This window comes from Lytechinus variegatus, chromosome 2, assembly GCF_018143015.1.
Source record: "Lytechinus variegatus isolate NC3 chromosome 2, Lvar_3.0, whole genome shotgun sequence".
In the NCBI taxonomy this organism is placed as follows: domain Eukaryota; kingdom Metazoa; phylum Echinodermata; class Echinoidea; order Temnopleuroida; family Toxopneustidae; genus Lytechinus; species Lytechinus variegatus.
This window is the reverse complement of record NC_054741.1, coordinates 22,379,193-22,402,131: the sequence shown is the minus strand read 5'-3', so window position 1 is coordinate 22,402,131 and position 22,939 is coordinate 22,379,193. Positions and strand designations below refer to the sequence as shown.

The 22,939-nt window shown below is 35.7% G+C and overlaps 1 protein-coding gene across 3 annotated transcripts; it reads left to right on the top strand.

Annotated features, from left to right (window-relative positions):
• Window positions 1–1,009: 1,009 nt before the first annotated feature.
• Window positions 1,010–21,868, top strand: LOC121407582 (protein disulfide-isomerase TMX3-like). 3 transcript variants are annotated; one of them, XR_005968929.1, is made up of 15 exons: window positions 4,918–5,141; window positions 7,203–7,263; window positions 8,632–8,671; window positions 10,057–10,180; window positions 11,191–11,236; window positions 11,740–11,820; window positions 12,425–12,530; window positions 14,088–14,232; window positions 15,049–15,159; window positions 16,163–16,283; window positions 16,921–16,977; window positions 17,611–17,743; window positions 18,551–18,619; window positions 20,132–20,365; window positions 20,800–20,886. XR_005968929.1 is itself a non-coding variant. In XM_041598724.1 (14 exons), exons 1-14 carry the CDS (start codon window positions 1,098–1,100, stop codon window positions 21,016–21,018), a joined length of 1,386 nt encoding a protein of 461 aa, XP_041454658.1. In that variant the 5' UTR covers window positions 1,010–1,097; the 3' UTR covers window positions 21,019–21,868. The 3 variants fall into 3 exon arrangements, 2 of the variants coding, with proteins under 2 accessions (XP_041454658.1, XP_041454657.1); XM_041598724.1 differs by lacking the exons at window positions 4,918–5,141; window positions 20,132–20,365 and adding an exon at window positions 1,010–1,170 and having other exon boundaries at window positions 20,800–21,868; XM_041598723.1 differs by lacking the exon at window positions 20,132–20,365 and having other exon boundaries at window positions 4,922–5,141; window positions 20,800–21,868.
• Window positions 21,869–22,939: the final 1,071 nt, after the last annotated feature.

Genomic DNA, 22,939 nt, shown 5'->3' with positions numbered 1-22,939 from the left:
GGGACCGAGTAACGTCACCATCCGAAAGACGTGACCAGGGATCGAACCTCTGCATCAAAGATACTATACAAGTGGAGGTGCCGTGGCCGAGTGGTCTAAGGCGCCTGGCTATACATAAAAAAAGTCCGGGGTTCGATCCCCGGCCGCGGCAGATATGCCTGTGAGCAAGGCATTTAATGTACAATGCTCTTTTATCCTGCTTGAAAATAAATGGAAATGCTATATGCATTAATGATAACTAGGTGTGCACTTGTTAAAAAAAAAAAATTGTAACTTCCCCACATAGCTTGGATTACAGGCGCACGCCACCCAGGACAAAAAGTACATCCTTTTTAAAACATTTTAATCTTAATTTTTTACACCCTTGCAAATTTGACCCTAAACAAGTAGCTTTCCTATCGAAAATAGATACCCTTTATCCCCGCCTTTTTCATGATTTTAGTGTTTCTGACACCCTTATTACGTTACTTACCATACGTAACGTGCCCTATCTTGAAAAAGACTTTTTACATTTTTTTTTTGGTCGCGCATGGTATCCACTGGCCAATTAATGCAAGTGGCCCTAGCTCTGGGGAAATTCATGGGATAAATAAAACTTTTTCTCACTAGACAATGAGGAGAAAATTAGAATATTTCATATAATCAAAAGAAATAGTGAGTGAGTTATGTCATCAGTTCCCCCATGCATGTATACCGACTGGGATTTGCATACAGTATCATAGGCGGATGCGGGGGGGGGGGGGGGCGAGGGGCCCGCCCCTAAATACAAACGACGCATCAAAGATACTATACAAGTATTATATACAATCCTAATTTCACCGACTATTTTCCTCCGTAGAATCCATCGAGTATAATCATATAACACATCTCTATGGTAAAACCGTAAGCTGAAGTTAACGATCAATAATTGTTGAGAATGAGATTTGATATGCACGAACGAACGATATGTACCCGCGACGAGTCAAGGCAAAGAGGAAACTGAGAGACAGTCACAAGTAGGACCAAAAAGCCAAAGTACTGTCACTAAACTTCTCAAGAGTCAATGTTTTTTTTTTCTTTACCAATAATATACTGTAATCTACAATACTACAGCTGATATGGATGACGTTATGCTGAGGAGATATAGCAAACAACCCGTCATAATGAAGCATGTTAGCGTAGCATTTGGAGGTGAGGAAAATCTGACACTGAGACCTGAGTGCAGTGAGGATGAGGAGGAGACGAGGCGAGAGCCCGGGGGCCGGGCGAGAGAGGCGGACCCCCTGCTTTAGTTTTGCGGAGCTCTTCCCGGTTTTGAAAATCGTCTTGATGTGCTTATCATGCATCAGCCACGGTGCGGTTAGCCAGGAGGCGTTCTGGGGTAAAAATCATAGTACTATTCGTACCTTTTACCCCCTAACGCCAGGCACTTGCAGGTATAGGGCCGCACGTCGGAAAGGAAAATGCAACCCATTCAAATGCACCAAACAGCGCCTTATAATTTGAATCTGACGTTAACACTTCTGTACATGGGTATAAATATCGGTTAGGAAAGTTTGGTATGTTTGGTAATGAAAGGGAACAAAAATCGCAGAAATGGGATGAAGAAATAAAAGTAGAAGAGAGTTTCCTACTCACATTTGTTGTCTTCGCCATCTTGGATCCATTGTTAATGCAACCTAGTTACGTGACGCTTATAGAGGGCGGCAAAATCACGCGACAACTGTCAGCGCTGATAGTTGTCGCGCGACAATATTGATGAAACACCCCCCTGGTTCAGTGGTTGAAGCGGGACATTTTAGCACTTGATTTTGCCGCCCTCTATAAGCGTCACGTAACTAGGTTGCATTAACAATGGATCCAAGATGGCGAAGACAACAAATGTGAGTAGGAAACTCTCTTCTACTTTTATTTCTTCATCCCATTTCTGCGATTTTTGTTCCCTTTCATTACCAAACATACCAAACTTTCCTAACCGATATTTATACCCATGTACAGAAGTGTTAACGTCAGATTCAAATTATAAGGCGCTGTTTGGTGCATTTGTATAGTTGCATTTTCCTTTCCGACGTGCGGCCCTATACCTGCAAGTGCCTGGCGTTAGGGGGTAAAAGGTACGAATAGTACTATGATTTTTACCCCAGAACGCCTCCTGGCTAGGTGCGGTGGCGGCTGGTGGCCAAGTGTCAGTGTAGAGTCTACTTAGACTTAGAGTCATGAAAGTAAAGGCGGCTGTAGTGTAGGCAGCTGCAGTGTAGTTGTGCTTAAGTTACGTCCGAAACGACACTCTAAATTACGATTCACGAGTTATGCTAATGTTAGTTAGGCCTACTTACTAGTTACTTAGGCCCCTGGCCTAGTCTTGACTTGAGGACTCCATGATGATGTCTTTTTAAAAAAAAAATTGACATACTTCGTCATCATTGGAGTCTGAACCCTCGTCCATGTATGATATATTAAGAGACTGACCAAAACAAAGATGGATTTCCCTAGGATATCCATCTTTTTTTATTGTAAATCATGTAAATGGTGATTTCATTAATTAAGGTTTAAAGAAATAGTCAATTAAAATGTTAAGAAATAAAGGTTTCTTACCAGACCAATGTCGTTTAGATCCCTCGATCCAAACGTACACAACGAAAATACAATAGGGTCGTCCCTTGAACCACTTACGTATGATGTACCGTACATCTGATTAGCGATGCCTCTTTTAAGAACAATTTATAGATCTCTAGATAAAAAATATTTCGCAAATGATAGAATATATTACATGATTATAAATATAAGTATAATACCGGTACTGCTAATTATTTATAATCACATAATGAATTTTATTATTTGTGAAATTATAATTTTTATCTATAAATTGTTCTTCAAAACGGCATCGCTAGCCGGAAGTATGTCATACGTAAACGGTTCAAGGGACGACCTTATCAGATAAGCATATCAAAATCGGATGTAAAATAAGAAAGTTATGACATTCTAAACAGAAATTTCGCCTAATTTTCACAACATCACAATTTAGTCACATATGCAAATGAGAGAATCGATGATGCCCTTTACTATTTCTTTTGTTTTTTTATTGTTTTTAATTATACAATATTTCCTTTTACAGATTAGACAATGAAGACCAACTTGACTGAACCACAAAATGTTAATTCAACATGTTCAGGGCCCGGGGGGGGGGGGGGCCACTTCATTGACGAAAGGATACCATGCGCGACCATGGGGTCGCGAAAAGCACCCTACATATTTTACATATTCTGAAAATGCACCCCTTAACATGCTTAACAAGTATTGGTGTGTGAAACCCTACCCTTAACAAGTATTGGAAACAAAACAATTACTCTTGGCAAGTGTTCTCTGCATTGACCCCCTAAACAAGTACAACAGTATTTTTACGTGCACTGTCGTTAGTCTGCAGCATGGGCGGAAATCCCAGGGGGACAGGGGGGTCGTGTCCCCCCTACTCAAAATAGTAGGGGGATACAATATCAAATGTCCCCCCTACTATTTTGGGTCTTTGGTGATGCTAAGAAATATATCACTGAAAATGGGAATAAAACGTGCGTTTTTGGACGAGATGTCCTTTTTTTTCTTTTTCTTTTTTTTTGCGTGTCAAATTTTCCAGACCCTTGTCCTCCTACCTTTTGGGAGAGATTTCCGCCCCTGGTCTGGAGGCACAGACCCTCATTGGAACTTTGATCAACAAGTGTGCCTCCACGCAAAGACTAGCACATACAAAACAGCGAGAGAGCCTTCAGTGCACAAGGCATGAGTAGGCTGCACATTCAGACCCTCATTTCGAGTGAAGGGTTTGCCCAGCAGACTACACTGTCGTCGGTTTTATCTGATTGGGTTTATTACAGCCCCTGCACCTCCCACATCTCGCGCAAAATCATACTCTAAACACGTAGTGTTGACTCTTGGGGCGTGTGTGTGTGTGTATTTGAGTTTTGTCAGACTTGTATCACTCAGATATGATTATTTGCGTCTGGGACCGAGTAACGTCACCATCCGAAAGACGTGACCAGGGATCGAACCTCTGCATCAAAGATACTATACAAGTGGAGGTGCCGTGGCCGAGTGGTCTAAGGCGCCTGGCTATACATAAAAAAAGTCCGGGGTTCGATCCCCGGCCGCGGCAGATATGCCTGTGAGCAAGGCATTTAATGTACAATGCTCTTTTATCCTGCTTGAAAATAAATGGAAATGCTATATGCATTAATGATAACTAGGTGTGCACTTGTTAAAAAAAAAAAAATTGTAACTTCCCCACATAGCTTGGATTACAGGCGCACGCCACCCAGGACAAAAAGTACATCCTTTTTAAAACATTTTAATCTTAATTTTTTACACCCTTGCAAATTTGACCCTAAACAAGTAGCTTTCCTATCGAAAATAGATACCCTTTATCCCCGCCTTTTTCATGATTTTAGTGTTTCTGACACCCTTATTACGTTACTTACCATACGTAACGTGCCCTATCTTGAAAAAGACTTTTTACATTTTTTTTTGGTCGCGCATGGTATCCACTGGCCAATTAATGCAAGTGGCCCTAGCTCTGGGGAAATTCATGGGATAAATAAAACTTTTTCTCACTAGACAATGAGGAGAAAATTAGAATATTTCATATAATCAAAAGAAATAGTGAGTGAGTTATGTCATCAGTTCCCCATGCATGTATACCGACTGGGATTTGCATACAGTATCATAGGCGGATGCGGGGGGGGGGGCGAGGGGCCCGCCCCTAAATACAAACGACGCATCAAAGATACTATACAAGTATTATATACAATCCTAATTTCACCGACTATTTTCCTCCGTAGAATCCATCGAGTATAATCATATAACACATCTCTATGGTAAAACCGTAAGCTGAAGTTAACGATCAATAATTGTTGAGAATGAGATTTGATATGCACGAACGAACGATATGTACCCGCGACGAGTCAAGGCAAAGAGGAAACTGAGAGACAGTCACAAGTAGGACCAAAAAAGCCAAAGTACTGTCACTAAACTTCTCAAGAGTCAATGTTTTTTTTTTCTTTACCAATAATATACTGTAATCTACAATACTACAGCTGATATGGATGACGTTATGCTGAGGAGATATAGCAAACAACCCGTCATAATGAAGCATGTTAGCGTAGCATTTGGAGGTGAGGAAAATCTGACACTGAGACCTGAGTGCAGTGAGGATGAGGAGGAGACGAGGCGAGAGCCCGGGGGCCGGGCGAGAGAGGCGGACCCCCTGCTTTAGTTTTGCGGAGCTCTTCCCGGTTTTGAAAATCGTCTTGATGTGCTTATCATGCATCAGCCACGGTGCGGTTAGCCAGGAGGCGTTCTGGGGTAAAAATCATAGTACTATTCGTACCTTTTACCCCCTAACGCCAGGCACTTGCAGGTATAGGGCCGCACGTCGGAAAGGAAAATGCAACCCATTCAAATGCACCAAACAGCGCCTTATAATTTGAATCTGACGTTAACACTTCTGTACATGGGTATAAATATCGGTTAGGAAAGTTTGGTATGTTTGGTAATGAAAGGGAACAAAAATCGCAGAAATGGGATGAAGAAATAAAAGTAGAAGAGAGTTTCCTACTCACATTTGTTGTCTTCGCCATCTTGGATCCATTGTTAATGCAACCTAGTTACGTGACGCTTATAGAGGGCGGCAAAATCACGCGACAACTGTCAGCGCTGATAGTTGTCGCGCGACAATATTGATGAAACACCCCCCTGGTTCAGTGGTTGAAGCGGGACATTTTAGCACTTGATTTTGCCGCCCTCTATAAGCGTCACGTAACTAGGTTGCATTAACAATGGATCCAAGATGGCGAAGACAACAAATGTGAGTAGGAAACTCTCTTCTACTTTTATTTCTTCATCCCATTTCTGCGATTTTTGTTCCCTTTCATTACCAAACATACCAAACTTTCCTAACCGATATTTATACCCATGTACAGAAGTGTTAACGTCAGATTCAAATTATAAGGCGCTGTTTGGTGCATTTGTATAGTTGCATTTTCCTTTCCGACGTGCGGCCCTATACCTGCAAGTGCCTGGCGTTAGGGGGTAAAAGGTACGAATAGTACTATGATTTTTACCCCAGAACGCCTCCTGGCTAGGTGCGGTGGCGGCTGGTGGCCAAGTGTCAGTGTAGAGTCTACTTAGACTTAGAGTCATGAAAGTAAAGGCGGCTGTAGTGTAGGCAGCTGCAGTGTAGTTGTGCTTAAGTTACGTCCGAAACGACACTCTAAATTACGATTCACGAGTTATGCTAATGTTAGTTAGGCCTACTTACTTACTAGTTACTTAGGCCCCTGGCCTAGTCTTGACTTGAGGACTCCATGATGATGTCTTTTTAAAAAAAAAATTGACATACTTCGTCATCATTGGAGTCTGAACCCTCGTCCATGTATGATATATTAAGAGACTGACCAAAACAAAGATGGATTTCCCTAGGATATCCATCTTTTTTTATTGTAAATCATGTAAATGGTGATTTCATTAATTAAGGTTTAAAGAAATAGTCAATTAAAATGTTAAGAAATAAAGGTTTCTTACCAGACCAATGTCGTTTAGATCCCTCGATCCAAACGTACACAACGAAAATACAATAGGGTCGTCCCTTGAACCACTTACGTATGATGTACCGTACATCTGATTAGCGATGCCTCTTTTAAGAACAATTTATAGATCTCTAGATAAAAAATATTTCGCAAATGATAGAATATATTACATGATTATAAATATAAGTATAATACCGGTACTGCTAATTATTTATAATCACATAATAAATTTTATTATTTGTGAAATGATAATTTTAATCTATAAATTGTTCTTCAAAACGACATCGCTAGCCGGAAGTATGTCATACGTAAACGGTTCAAGGGACGACCTTATAAGGTTGTGTCAGCATTGATTTTTTTCATGAAAATCTATTGCACAGTCGAGTCGGCAAGCCAGACAATTGAAAGGCCTGATTGAAACCATGCTATGTTTCAATTGCCTCTCTAAGTTTCTGCCTGTTGACTTTTTGTGCAAGTGGCAACATTTGCAGCTTTTTTTTTTTTACAGAGTATGATATCATATTTGTGGTGTATGATTTTGATAATAGGCCCTACATTGTAGATTATGTTTCTGTTTTTCCATTGATCATCTTTCAATTTAATATATGATTATTCAGTTTGAATTCATTTATTTTTCATACTCTGCAGTCTTGCTGATCCTATTATCCTTGGACATTGTCAGAAGTAACGTGATTGAACTGGATGACAGGCAAGTACAATATCATTATTGAAGGAGGTAGTTCAGTGCATACAGTCATATGTCTGAAATATAAGTCCTTAGTTTGATTAACTAAATATCTATTCAACTCTGCTTAGATTTATTTTCTAGTCAGCTGTCTTGACAATTTTACATACAAAATGTTGAGAATCCCTCCTTTTTTATGGGGGGGGGGGGTCCATTACACTCACATTTGCTATTTACCTAAATCCTGATATTTTTCTTTTTGCATATTTTCATATTTAGATTTTGCTCAGTTTTCTAAGTAAAGATTTTCCCCATGAAAGAAAACAGCAGCTGATATAACAGATGTGTGATGTACATTTGTGATTCCATGTGTGGCCATTTATAGGGTGCAATTTGTATAACATGTGGTTAAACAGTGATCCAGGATGTAGGAGAGATAATGCTTCCAGCAAGCAAGCTGCCAGGAAGTACTATGAGGAAAAGGAGCCATGAACCAGGAAGTTAATCCAAACAATATGACTTGCACTATTAAACCAGGCCTCTTTTCAAACCCACGTGTAAAGTGCTTTCATTCCAAACTGAACCAACTTTAAACTGACCTTTAAAAATAAGGCTACATGTAATTGGTGCTGTGTCATTTAAAAAAACATGGTTTATTGTGGTTTTAGCATAATCATTGAAATTTTAATTTGGTGTATCGTTCCTGTATGGAAACTGTAAAATTATTTTTGGACAATAGTCTATCTCTTGTTCTAAATTTCATCAACAATGTGTAAAAAGAAGTGACAATTTTAATTTTAGAAATAAGATATTTCCTTCATGTACATGTAATCCAGAATAATTACATCAAAAAGAGGTTTATTTTTTCTGTGCAAAACTGAATATTTAAAATTATCATTTTTGTATTTTAGAATGTAAAAGCATGTTTTGCTTTTTGTTGCTTTTTTTCTCAAATTAAATTATGCTTCAATGTGTACCTCGTATGTCTTATTAAAACAAATGCATTTTGACCTTATTATTAAGTATTAACCTCAAATGAAATTTCAAAATATATTTTCTGAACAGAATTTGAAGTATTAATTCCACTTAATATTACAGTACCGTATATAGTTTGTCTTTATGCCAGATGATTGTTTAACTAGTTTTACACATTTTAGCAGCCATCCTTCTCATTGATAAATTGTCTGTTGTTATTTTGTTTATTCTGTGGTGTATTATTGCCATACGTTGGTTATGTTCATGCAGTAATATTTCACCTAATTTGTTGTGGAAATAACTTTGACTTTCTGTTCTTTCAACAGCTTTGTTTGACGATTTGTCGTCATCAAAATGGATTTTGTTTGATATGATATATGATTTGAAATTCATCAGAAGCTCTTTATTTAATTTCAGGTTTATTGAAGCAAAAGAGCATGGAAAGTGGCTTGTTGAGGTAACTGAATAAATCATTTTTTTTCAAGTTATAATAGTATTTGTTGATAAAAAGTAATGTGATCTATTTATTATCCAGTGTAATATCTAGTCAAGGTCGTTAAAAAGTGAACTCTGTCTGATTTCTTACACACAAAAGAAATAGGCCTATAGATATTTTAGATCATATGTTTTTAATCTCTAAGAGGTGTATGCATAAAAGATAAAACAAACCTTTTGCTTATGCATTTATTAGCATTTGCTTCATTTTTTCAAGCTCTGTCATAGCAGTTTGAGCTGTTTGCTTGATCAGGGCTTTCATGTTTTATGAGATACGTTTAAGCACCCGAGAGAGAACCCCATTGTGTACATTAGCTTACATGTATACACCTTCAGTGCAAACCAAATGCCAACTATTAAATTTATTAGTTAAAAACAAGTGAAGAAACTAGTTTGACACCATGTCTAAAGAAAAGATGTTACATGAATGATGCAGTACATGTATTTTGCACTGCCCCCCCCCCCTTTGCATTCAAGCCCCACCTTTGTTCTGTGAGTGGTGTTCGCACTGTCAGCATGACGTCGCTATATTTTAAAAAAGCAGTCCTTAAAGGGGTAATCCAGGCTGAAAATAAGATGATTTGAACAGATTAAGAAAAATCGGACAAGGAATAAAAAACTTATGGCATTTTAAATATTTGCATTATTCTGCTGAATTAGTTCTAGGCATGTCTTCATGAATATTCAGTGAACAAACTAATGAAGTCATATCCCGCTTGGCCGCTTGTTCTTTTGTATTTTATTGTATGAAATTATATTTATTTGATTTTATTCCTTCACAAACACTGATTAAGTGCATGAAATGTTAATTGCTGCAACTTATTTAATTACAGGGGAGACATACATGTACATGTATCATTTACACATGTATGATAAAAGATCAAACAATTATGATTTAAAAAGGAAGTGGGGATGTGACATCATGAGCCCATCTAATGAATATTCATGATGACGTGCATATAACTGTTTCACAATATATTGGTAAACTTTAAATTTCCATAAATTCGCTATTATCATATTTCGATGAAATTTTCTGCATTTTGCATTGAGAATTTTACTCTATTTTTTTCTTAGATAATATAAATATTTTCAGCTTGGAGCATCCCTTTAAATATAAAATGTTTTCTCATTTGAAATACCTGTCCATTTTCTATTATGCATGAATAATTTTCACTATACATGTATTTGAATAATATGACTATTTGCACATTTCATAATATACGTACATGTACAGTGATTCTAATTCTTGCATTCGGCCCAGTGTCAGAATGTTGCCGATAATGTTTTTCCTGTCTTTTATGTGCACATTTTACTGAATTTATAAAATAATTGCCATTTGTTCCCCAGTTTTATGCACCTTGGTGTGGTCACTGTCAGAAATTAAAGCCAGTATGGGCAAACGTTGGACTTATGATGATGAAGAGTCATCCTAATCTTCATGTAGCTAGACTAGATGGGACACGTTATGGAAGTAAGTGCATTAAAGGAAACTAAATCTCAAGAAAAGAAGCAATTTTATTGTAAAAGAGTGAAATGAGATGAAATGAAACAATTCAAACCAAGTTTCACCAAAATCGGTAAACAAATAAGCAAGTTATGGACATTTAAAAAGTCTTGCTGTACATTCTATGGGGATCCTCAAATTGGTAAATATGCTTCATAATGGCAGATTTTGTGGACAACTGTCACAACTCTCCATTTGTTTTGTACACAAATTTTAAGATTTTCCCCATTATCTTTCAAATTGCATCTTGCCTCCTCCTGAGCAATGTCAGGAAGAGAAAATGTGAAATACGTAAAATAAAGGGGAAATTTTGTGTACAAAACAAATGGAGAGTTGTCCACAAAATCAGCCATTTCGAAGCATGTTTGCCAATTTGAGGATCTCCATAGAAAGTACAACACGACTTTTCAAACTTCCATAACTCGCTTATTCTATAACCGATTATGATGAAACAAGTATTAAATTTCTCCTATAATTCCTTCTGATAAGATTGATTCTCTCCTTGTTTTTTGCTTTCTTTTTACAGTTCATCAGTGGCAGATCTATGGGGGGGGGGGGGGGGGCGGATTAGGGGTTTTATAACCCCCTGTGGCTTCCATGTATAAAAAAGTAATGACCTAAATTTTGGAGCCAACCCCAAATTACCTTCATTTTACAGCAACCCCCCTTTTTTTGCTTGTGAAAAAAGACCCAATTATATAAAACTTTAATTTCGCAACCCCAAAATACTACAACCTGTGAAAGACATGAGCCAAAAATAGAAGTGTTTGTCAATTGGTACAATAGAATATTACTGTGAAGAAGAGAAGTTCAATTGGGATTACATAGCTATTCCTCTCTTAGAAGTACATTGATTTCTGCCTTTAAAGCACTTATCAATTCCCCATTCAAGCAGAGTTACTGGTACATTGTAAATACTTCCTTTATTCTTACTTGAATTATTTATATCACTTTCACTTTTGATTGTTTTATTACAGAGGCGATGGACATGTTTGATGTGAGGGGCTTTCCAACTATCAAATAGTAAGTTAGAAAAGTTGAATTAAAAAAAAGGAAAAAAAAAGAATTCCTAGGATTTTCTTTTAATGTCAGAAATACTTCAACTATTCTGACTCCATTCAATACCATTAATGTGTAGAAGAGGTATATAATCATATTTTTCATCCACAAGATAATATCAAAATTATATGTTGATATTAATACTAAAATTATAAAGTGTAGAAATGGATTTAATAGACCCCTCCCTCATTTTTGCTTATGGGAAGATAAAACTTGGATGTCCTTTTGTAATGGAATCCCTCTCCTATTAAAATGCACAATACCGTATGTATAATATGTGTATTGTATGTCATAATCATTGATGAATGAATTATTAATTATTATAGCCAATTTTATCAACTGACTTCCATTATTTTATGAATTTACACATCAGTGCACTGCGAATGCTGATAAACTTACTCTTTTTCCCTTTCACATTGAAATGTATCTTCAGTTATGATTGATTTTTGAAATGTTCTGAATTTCAGCATTGAAGGAGATAAAGTTTTTACACATACCGGTGGAAGGACCTCTCAAGATATCATTGATTTTGCAGTAAAAGCACAAGGGTGAGTCATTGCTTTCATGACGAACTCAATCCCTAATTATAGGATGAAATGAAAATTGAATCAGCAATATGCTTCTGTCATTTGCAGATGCTCTTTACAACATGCCTGTACTAGGACCTGAGATTGCAATTATGCAACAATAGTATTACTGTAGGTCCTGTAACAAAAAAAAGTACTACAGATATTTATGATCAATCATGAGTTTTTCTACATGATATGTAGAGTTGCTATCAATTGTGCATTTGACTCTATTGTTAGTGATAAGGGCCATGATTTATTTGTCAAATCTAAACATTTTATATGATTGAATTCACACATTTTGTAGGTTAATTGGATTAAAAATAAATGTGGACAGAAATCATATATGAGATAATTTTTATATTTTGTATTTGATAGGGAGGGAGGAAAATCACTAAAGACAATTTATTTAGTGAGGAGTTGATATCAAACCAGAAAAAATGGAAGGATTTAAATATTTGATGTTAGTGATTTGTACTGCTTTTCTGGGAAATAAAACAATACCAATTTCAGCTATTTTACCCCTTCCAGTCCTCACTATTTTCATTTTTAACCAAGTTTTACTTATTTTTTTTCTTTGTTGCAGACCTGCAGTGAAACAACTCACAAGTTCCAATACTTTACAACAGTATAGAAAAAGCAAACTTGTATTCTTTGTTATAGTTGCTGAAGATACCTCTAGTGAATTAGCAGTAAGTGAACAGTTTTGCGTACAATAACAACAGAAGTTTTGTTGCCAAAGACATATGAAAATATCAAATTCTGTGTTTTGGTCTCAATAGCATTTTAATGAAAAAAGCAGGAGAATGTTAAAAAATTGCCTTTTTTCATTCATGAAATTTTGAATGTTTATAGTTTTAGGGGGTAGTCAAGGCTGCATTGTAATGTTTGCTCTATTTGTTATACATGTACTGCCTTATAACGATATCTGCTTATTTTTAGATTTTAATTAATCATACTAGCATGTATGTATCAAGGTCCATATTCTTCAACCTTTACCAACTGAACCCGGTGCTTGAGATAACTCAGGCAGGGGTCTGAGGGAAATACAGTTGAGGCCAGAAGTTTACATACACCCAGGAAATTCAAAGAAAAGTTGACATTTGCCAAACATCATAAAATTTACTGTATCTTGTAAAATATTTGTTTTATCATGACAATTTTTGATATCAAGCAAATGAGTATGTCATGCCCTTTCATCAAATCGCTTTGTCATCAGGAGCTGAAAAATATTGAGGTGTAATTTCCCCCAAAATCTTCATATTTTAGACAGATTTAACTTGACAAAAACATTACATATTTGTGCTCGGTACTTCTCAACACAAACATTTCAGATTAAATCTTTTTGTTCAGTGTTGACATAACATAATAGAAAATTCAATATAAATTACAGATTTGACATTAATATATTTCTATGAAAATATAATAGCAAACAATAGAATACATTTGGCACGAATATTCCTTATTTTTTCTTCAAAGAAAATTCCACCTGAATTATACTTTAATCCCAGCGGCATCCCAATCATGTGAAAGAGCTTAATATGCTCCTACATATGATATCATGGTAGTTTGTATTATGCGAAGGAGGTTCAAAGTGGAACCTCCTTGATTATACTGAATCTGTATTAAACAGGTCAATAAGGCAAGCCTTTTCGAAACTGTGTACTTACATCAAAGTGATTAGTTGACAACTAGCTTGGAAATGTTTTATGACCATTAGCCCTGATGTCTTTATATGTGAACATTTATTATTTCCAGGGTAGGAAATTATTCATTTTCATGGGACAATTTTATTTTATTTGTTTTTTTTGGGGGGGCACATTGAGACGATGGCTGAATTTGAAGTGGGGGGGGGGCTATTTCTTTAAAAATTTCAAGGGCTTTTTTTTGCTGTAAAAGCAGTATTCTTCACATACATGTATGTAGAAGGTTGATTTTATTAATGTTATTGAATAAATATGGGGCAGATATTGAGGAAAACTTTGGAAAAGATGGTTGACCCAACGCATTCCACTTTAGGTTTTGATTTTGGCTGTCATGAAGACGAAATCACCTGTCACACTCATGTATTTCCTACACTGATGATTTTTTTGTATCATGCCCATGTGGTGAGTAGAATGAATTGTATGAAGTGTATACTGTTAATGTTCTTCTGATTCACTGGCCCACAAACACTTTTCAGAGCTGGATCACCTCTTAAAAGAGAAACCCTGTTTCTTAACTAGGTTCTTGGGGTTTTCTTTTCGCAGACGTTATTCTCAAAGGTTGCTGATAAGCGTATTCTAGATGCCTTTTATTACCATGTGAAACCTGATGTCATACCAGAGGGGGCGAGGCCAGAGAATATACCAGCCATCATGGTGTTTAAAGATGATCATCATTATCAATATGAAGGTTAGTAGATATACTAGCATTTTCCTCTAACATTTTAAATAGCAAGGAAATAAGCCAAAGTATTGGTTTGTATTCAATTTGTTTTTATTCCATTCATATTTTCACAAAGAAGTAGTAATTTTCTATATATTATCGTAGCTGTAAAGCTGTAAGTCTAAAACTAGTCTTAATTAAGCTGGAAAACTTGTCAAGAACCTCTTAATGATGGTTGTTTGGTAAACATTAGTGTGGTTGGTCACCCATTTCATACTGAGGAATTGCATTCAATGAGGGTTAGCATTATTGTGTCACATCCTGGTATGTACCGGTTATCCGACTCTGTAGGCAATTGCATCACCGTGTAATGTGTAGCAATGGTACATTATTATTACTATTCTATTTTGGCAATGGAAATTATATGGAATTGGTACAATGTAATACAACACATAGTGAACATGACAGATTATAGATTGAGCAACCTCTGGACTTCCAGGGTCAAATAAAGTTTAATAACTGAATTACTGTAGTCAATAAAGACCATATGACCCTATTCATTGGGTACTTACATAAAAGCGAAAACAGATAAAAATTGAGCATTAAGAAAACAGCTTAAAAACAACAATAAGAGAATAGTGTGAAAAGTACAACTTTTCAAACTGCTGAACATTTTACATGCCCCCCCCCGTTGCAAAGTTAGTACCATTGGAGCATTCTGTGCTAAGTAGCATTGTGAATTGAACACATGGGGGCATGTAGTCTCTTATCAATCTTATCTCCTGTCAATGAAATTAAAGGAAAACATGTGTGAATTTCAGTTTTATTGATTTCCTTGTACAGCACCTGAAGGAAGTCTTTCAGAAGAACACCTATCAGAATGGATCGGAGCAGAAAGGTTTCCGGCATTCTTGAGGATTGGCAATGATAATATCAATGACATAGGCAGAACGGGTGAGTGTAATCATGATTTTGCAAATCAATTAAGATCCAAAGATGGTGATGGTTGTGGTGGTGATGATGATGATGATGATGGTGATGATAGTGATGATGGTGATGATGATGATGATGGTGATGATGATGATGGTGATGGTGATGATGGTGATGGTGATGATGGTAATGATGATGATGATGGTGATGATGATGGTGATAAGGATGATGACGGTGATGGCGATGATGATGATGATGGTGATGGTGATGATGATGATGATGATGATGACAATGATGATGGTGTAACTTCTGAAGGTTTCCATGGCGAAGAAGAATAGTGTAGTAGGTTGCCCGGTACACCATGTATCTTTCTTAGGCAAGTGTTGGTCCTGAAAACGACCACTCAATCTCGACGTTTCGACAAGTGTGTTAGTCGTCCTTAGGAAAATTGAGCAAAGCTTGTAAAAGCAGGCCTTATATACTCCATCGAAGTACCGTATGCACGGTATTTTGCAGGGTACATGTCTCTGATTGGCTAGATAAGTCACATGACATCCAGGATGATGACGGTGATGATGATGATGATGGTGATGATGATGATGACAATGATGATGGTTTAACTTCTGAAAGTTTCCATGCAAACGTTGGCGATAACACTCAAAATGGCTGCGCAAAACCATCGATGACCGGAAATGCTGTCAGATATCATTCTCTTCCTATTATTAGTATGAACGACAAAAGCCACCACTTCCGCCCGTACATTGCAGTGCTCACACGTGTGTGGAACGTCCTGGTAAGCTAATTAGACAAATTAGCCCAATACATGGTGTATTGTGAAACCTACTTCACTAATGATGATGGTATTGGTGATGATGATGGTTACAATGTGATGTTTGTAATTATATTGTGAGGATAGTGAGATAATATAATATTTATCAATTGAAATGGTTGGATGTTCCACAAATATGATGCAGTTACTTTTAAAGATGATGGATTAGATATAATATGTTTTTTTTTTAATCTGCAGAAAAGCTTATTGCAGTTGGTCTTGTTTATCCAAGTGCTACAAACGTGAAGGATCATCCCCATAATCTAATGTTAGAACTCATCAAGAAAGTGGCAATTGATCACAGAGAAACATTCTACAAGTAAGTTTCATAATAGCAGGACATGGCACAAAGTTGCTGATCCATTGAAAATATCTTAATATATGAATGTTGCTGCTTCAGGATGGAAATTGTAAGAGGGTTTATTTTTAGGGATCTTATTAGAACTCCTCAGATAAACATGTATGGTGTGTAATTTATATTGTCCATTCCAAAACAACTATAGGTCATCTAATTATTTAAACAAACCTAAAGCTTCCCTTAAAAATTGTATTGTAATTGTACACAATTAATAAAGATAGGATGCATTACCTCTACAACCATCTGCAGCACAATAATGTGCAAAGAATATGTATGTCATCCCTAGTTTACTTTAATATAGTTTGCTTATTCCTATTTCTATGTTTCTTTATGTGTTCCTGCTATTTGGAAAAAAATAGACATTAATAAGGCAATGAAATTGAATATATAAGTTTGTCTATATGCAGATTTTTTTTAAATAATAGTAGTGGCACCCCCCCCCCCCAGTTTCTTTGTCCTCCAGTTCCAAGTGAGATTTTTTTTTTTGGGGGGGTGATAAAAAAATTGGATATTTTCAAGAGTTGCAAAGCTTACACTCTTAACACTATGCTTGTATCTTGTCAGTGACATGTGATTATATTTGTCTATTTTTTTACAGGAAAGTCCAGTTTGGATACATGGAGGACAGCAATATGCTGAGTGACATCATTCTAAGGTATGACTTTATTTCATAACTTTCTGGAACATACTTTTTCTCATTCTATTAGCACCACCTAGAATATTCTTTAGGAATATTATTGGTGTAATTCTGATTTACAAATCTGTGAATTTTTATGGACTCTTTGTTGCGATTCTTTTTAGATTGATAATTTGTTGTGATTGTTTTGATATAAAAAATAATGAAGTATTCCATGAAAAATTCCCCAACTGGACCAAAGAATGAAATTGACAAATCATATCCCAATCAAACGCTTGTAAACTAAAAAACATACGTTGTGCTTTTGCAGCTTATAGACTTCCTGTTTGTCAATTTTTACCTCTGTTGTGGGTCTTTAAGAGATCTCTGACTCTTTGTATTAGATATCATCGCAACTACACTAAGGAGGGGTTGTTAAACATCAACTTTCTTACAATATTATATTAGATATTTTAGAAGATAGTCGAAAAAGTAGGGATGATAGATAAAGAGTTAAATAACACACTGAGTGGTACAACAAACTTAAAACTAGCACCAAGTATTCTTTTACTGAGCATTGTTCTTGAAAATTCATTTCTTATTTTCCTATAATGAAAGAGCTTTCATCAATGACATTTTTTCTTTTTTTTTTCATTTTCTATCTATGTGTAGGTCAGTAGAAGTACCGGGTATCTTTGTAATTGACCCAGTCACATACCTGTATTATGAATTGGACGAACCTCTTCAGCAGACCGAGGAATCCTTTGTCAACTTCATGAACGGTATCATCGATGGCACTGTTCAGGTTAGTCTTATTTAAAGTCCCTCAGTTATAAACATGAGAAATTTGGGCTGGGTTAGTTTTGATATTTTAGGCTGTAGCGTGCAATGTTAGTGTTCAAGCAAATATTTATCGTTGATGAAGATGATTTGACAAAAGAACTGGATATGGTTTAATTTAACACAAAGTACTACCATGATATGGTTTGATTTAACACAAATTACTCCCGGATGAATGATGTACAGTATTGCAAGTTGTGATATGGTTTAATTTAACACAAAGTACTACTGTATGAATGATATACAGCATTGCAAGTTGTAATATGGTTTAATTGAACACAAAGTAACGGTACTACTGGATGAATGATTTACACCATTGCTAGTTGTAAAATGATTTAATTTAACACAAAGTACTACTGGATAAATGATGTACAGCATTGCAAGTTTTAACACAAAGTACTACTGTATGAATGATGTACAGCATTGAAAGTTGTAATATAGTTTAATTTAACACAGAGTAACGGTACTACTTGATGAATGATGTACAGCATTGCTAGTTTTAAAATGGTTCAATTTAACACAAAGTAATACTGGATAAATGATGTACAGCAATGCAAGGTTTTACATGGTTACATTTAACCAATAAGTACTACATGGTTCTTGGTATCTTTTTCCCAATAAGATTGTAGTTCAGAGTGAACATTGATTTAGTTGAATTATATTAGTTATATATTTTAGTTTATTTCAATTTCAAGAGTGTTGCCAATATAATCTGATTATGTGTATTTGTTTTTAAATGCTGTGATATTTCCTTACTCTTATTTGGTTTCAGGCTAAAGGAGGCAATAGTTTCTTCAGAAAGATCTACAGAGTTTTCTATGAAATCATCAAGAGTGTTGTGGTAAGTGCACGTGGATACACTCCTTTTGTAGTCAAACAGGTGCAATTACTTTTTTGTGCTTACCTTTCAGATATTTTAATTGATTTCCTGGTGTATATCCAGGCAAATGCCTCCTCATATCCCATTGACAGAAGTATAGTATATGCAGTGTCTACTTAGCATTGTCATGATTTGTCTGAATGTAGCTGTACAATGAGTCAGGTTTGCTGTAATTTAAGGGAAGAAACTGCATATGAATAATAAAAAAAAACTGAATGGATAAATGAATTAGATACATAACAGATAGATTGATGGCTGGATAGATGGTTTGATGGCTGAATGATGAATGAATGAATAGATTCATAGATAACCTGACAGGAAGTTGCTTCATTCCCTATGTTTGCTGAAAGAACCTACCTGTACCTGTAGTTTGATCACCATTGTGCAAGATCAATGGAGACTAGGATTAAAGTACCTAATCAGCTCTTTTCAGTGAACTTATCTATGAAAGCACAAGATTGTTATCCCTTCTTAAGTAACATCCTGTATGTTATGAATGGTCATTGTTTGTTCTTTATAAAACTCTTTTGACAAAACTTAAATCCTATCTTTCTTTATGGAATGAATGAACCCATCCAAATAGCCCCTTCCAAGAGCTGGCTGGTTGCTTTACTTCAGAAATGTACTGGTATGGGGTGGGAGGGGCGGGGGGGGGGGTTGTGCTCTCACTAGAATAAAGGGTACAAGTCTATTTGTTGTAGAATGAAGCAAGGAAAACAAGTTGCCGAAATTCTATAGAATTTATTGACAATTTTATTGAACTTAGAGCCTTGTGCTGCCATACTGGTTAATTTATTATATTCGTACCTTTACAGAAAAGTATAGACTATTAAAGTACATTATTCATATGACACTCCTGTTCAAAATCTAACAAAATTTTTCATCTTTATAATAGATTTTATCAAATGCAAATAGCTTATTTTGTTGTGGCGATATTTGAAATTGAACAAAGGGGCAATATCTAGCAATTGTGTAGTGTATGATATGTAAAATCACATGAAGATGTTTGTTTTTACTGTATTTGCCTTACCATTTAGAAAAAAAATGTCACATTGTACCTCATAAATGAGATTGTGTTCATGAAATGATTTTGACTGGATGCAGATAAATGTCAGTTTTGAAATACAAATTTACAGCTTTAGTTATAGTTATAAGTTATCATTGTCTCATTATATACACATGAAATTTGTTCGAAAATGATGCAAACATTGTTTTTTTTTGTTTTATGATCTGAATAAGAATATTTAAAGCATGTAGACTGAAAATGTGGCTTGATTTGATATTTTTACATGTCATGCTGTAAATTTTTCAGTTATATTTATGACCTTGCTTTCAGTTCAGTGTACTATACTAGTTTTGTCTGTAGTATGCAAGTATTATACAGTTCCTCAAATGACTGGATTCTTCCTTAGCTTAACTTGCTTCCTACAAGTTTGTGCATCTGTTCTGTGCTTTATGGTATCACAATCCTAGATGCTTTGGAATACAATGCCCATCATTGCTTGCATAGCCATCCTATTCCCTACGGGGCTCGTTGGCTTGGCCTGCTATGATTGCTACCGTACTGCCCCACATCGGAATATAAGGAGGAGGCAGAGGGCTAGGCCCCGACACAAGCTGCATGATGTCTGAGAGGAAGAAGAGGAGGACGAGTGGAAAGGATGGAGGGAAGGATGGAGAGATGCGGATGAGACCAAGCCATGTCAGGTGTGTAGCTATGTCTGCATGTCTTGGTCTCATTAGCATGGATGAAAGAGTCTTTGTGTGCATGTGCATTGCTTGATGTAATGGGTGAAGGAGGAGTGTGAAAAGATTGGATGCAGTAACAAATAGCCAAATTAAGCTTAGCTTTGTTATTTTTTTTTTGGTCCACACAATGTAGAAGGACTTACTGATTTGTATTGTGTTTGTTTGCATTATTTGCTCAAAGAAATACAAATAATGATAAAAAATAATCTTTATACTAAATCATGCACATATTCTAAAATGAAGTGTTATATTTTATAAGGAGATACCTCCCCCCCAAAAAAAGGAAAAAAAAAGTGGGAGAAAAATATTTGTTGAGAATGTTTACCATGCACTAACATTAGGTATGGAATGTAACAACGGTTTTAATTGGTCAATTTTTCTTATTCTCATAGATGATGTGGCTGGCTAATCCAATCCTGATGACCCTTCTACTTGCCCTACCGACCGTGCTCATCACCTTCATCTGTTACAGCATCTGTACAGCAGAACCCATGGATGAGGATGCAGAGTTCCAGGACAGCGAGGAGGAAGACGAAGGAAGGGACCAGGATGGTCCAAAGATAGAGGAAATACACGACGAAGATCCATCAGGTCATCAAAAGACAGAGTAGCATATCTAGTTTTATAGTCTCTGCTGACATGCAAGTCATGTGAGCGATCATGTGTGCTGTCAGTCACATGACTTGCATGCTTTAGTGTGCAATTCATGTTAACTGGAGACGGTCGAGCCTCATGGTGCCGAGTCTGAATATTCATGTCTCTTCTTGATTTGGAAATAGAACATGAAATGAAAGGTAGGCTGTGAACAAACTAATCATGGGATATAGGAACATAGAAAGTTGGTTATGTTATGAAATATTTGGTTTCATATACCTGTGGGCTGTTCATAAGGTTGTTAACAAAACGAGTAGAAGATGAAGTGCCTATCAAAATGCACAGTTTTCCCTGATGAGTCAACAAAGCTTGATTGTGTGAAATGAATTCATTTTGCTTTCATGCAATTTAAACTTGGATAGTATTCTACAAAGATCATATTTCAGCTTAATCGGATTCAAGTTTGAGATGGTTTAGAATAATGAATGGCTCGTCACCTTTTTCATAAAGACTATTCACCATTAGATAATAACTTTCATAATGTGACTAATGAATAGAACTAAGTACCCAGGCATTTTATCTTAGTTTTGACAAGGTGCGACAAATCTCAGTAATATTTCTTGTGTTCAGACGAGAGATAAATCACCTTGCTTATTTGAAGAAATGTACATATGTTTCAACTCTCACAAAACTGTCAAAAGTAGCACAGAATTTTTTTCTTTGACATCACAACACTTTCAATATCATTTTTTGAGTAATAATAATGAATTCATTATGATTTCTGAATCACAGAAGATGGTGTAATGAGTTTGTGTAAGTGTTCAACCTTGCACAAAATTGATATGCAAACATTTTTTTTTAGCCAAGCAGCAGAAGAGAAAAAGATTATCATCCTTATTTTTCTCCAACAATTTATGACACCGCATATATCCCATTGATATTGTTCACATTAAATGTGTTTTTAGGCTTCGTTGCATCATGTATTAATGAGCCTCTACAGATTTAGATGGGATGCATACTACAGGGGTGAAAGGCATAGGTGCATCGTTACAGTTTGTCTTTCAAATGCAAGATATAAGTATGTCAATTATTTAAGTCCTCTTTTATTTTCAATTGCACCTAGACTTATGAGTGTATACTGAGCCTTGATATATTTGTGTTATAGATTGAAAGTTTTGGATAGCAGAACATACAGATTACTGTCAGATGAATTCTTGATTTCATTTTCGTTATGTTGTATATTTGTGTCAAGAAGGTATATCATTCTAGCCACTGAAAGTGAAATATTAGGCAGTTAAAACTTGTTCTACAGATATTGTATGTTACAAAGTAATTTCATGTCACAAAGAAAGATATTATGGAATCGTAGTTTAGGTTTTTAATTTGTAGGATCCTGACAACTCGAAATGGTTGGAGAGTACTGGTATTTTTAAAATATACAAAAATTATGAGCACATATGCAACTTTTAATGGCATCTTTAGGAATTAATGGAATGGTTTCTAGATTTTACTTAATTTTTATATGTTTATTTGTCTTTTGTAATTTTGTTTGTTGTACTATGTCACATGTTATGTATGCAATTATTCTTTCTGAGACTGGGTATATTATACAATTTTGTGATCAGATTAACCAATGCTAAATAAATCTTGAGAATATTACAATTTTTTAATGAAGGATTGGGAATTTGGTATATCACTTTTTTTTTCAATGACAGTATAAGTACAATTTGTTTGTTTAGTTGTAAAGGGATGGTCCAGGCTGGAGATATTTATATCTCAATAAATATAGTAAAATTCACAAAACAAAATGTTCATGCTTCATTAACAAATAATAAAGTTATTGAATTTTAAAGATTTGCATTATTCCGGTGAATGTCTCCTAGGCATGTCTCTATGAATTTGCATTAGGTGGGCTGATGATGTCCACACTTGTTATGT

Coding starts and splice junctions, on each gene's coding strand:
- LOC121407582 (XM_041598724.1), top strand. CDS start 1,098: ATGGATGACGTTATGCTGAGGAGATATAGCAAACAACCCGTCATAATG. Junction 8,672..10,056: donor ATGGAAAGTGGCTTGTTGAG/GTAACTGAATAA, acceptor TTTGTTCCCCAG/TTTTATGCACCTTGGTGTGG. Junction 14,233..15,048: donor TCATCATTATCAATATGAAG/GTTAGTAGATAT, acceptor TTCCTTGTACAG/CACCTGAAGGAAGTCTTTCA.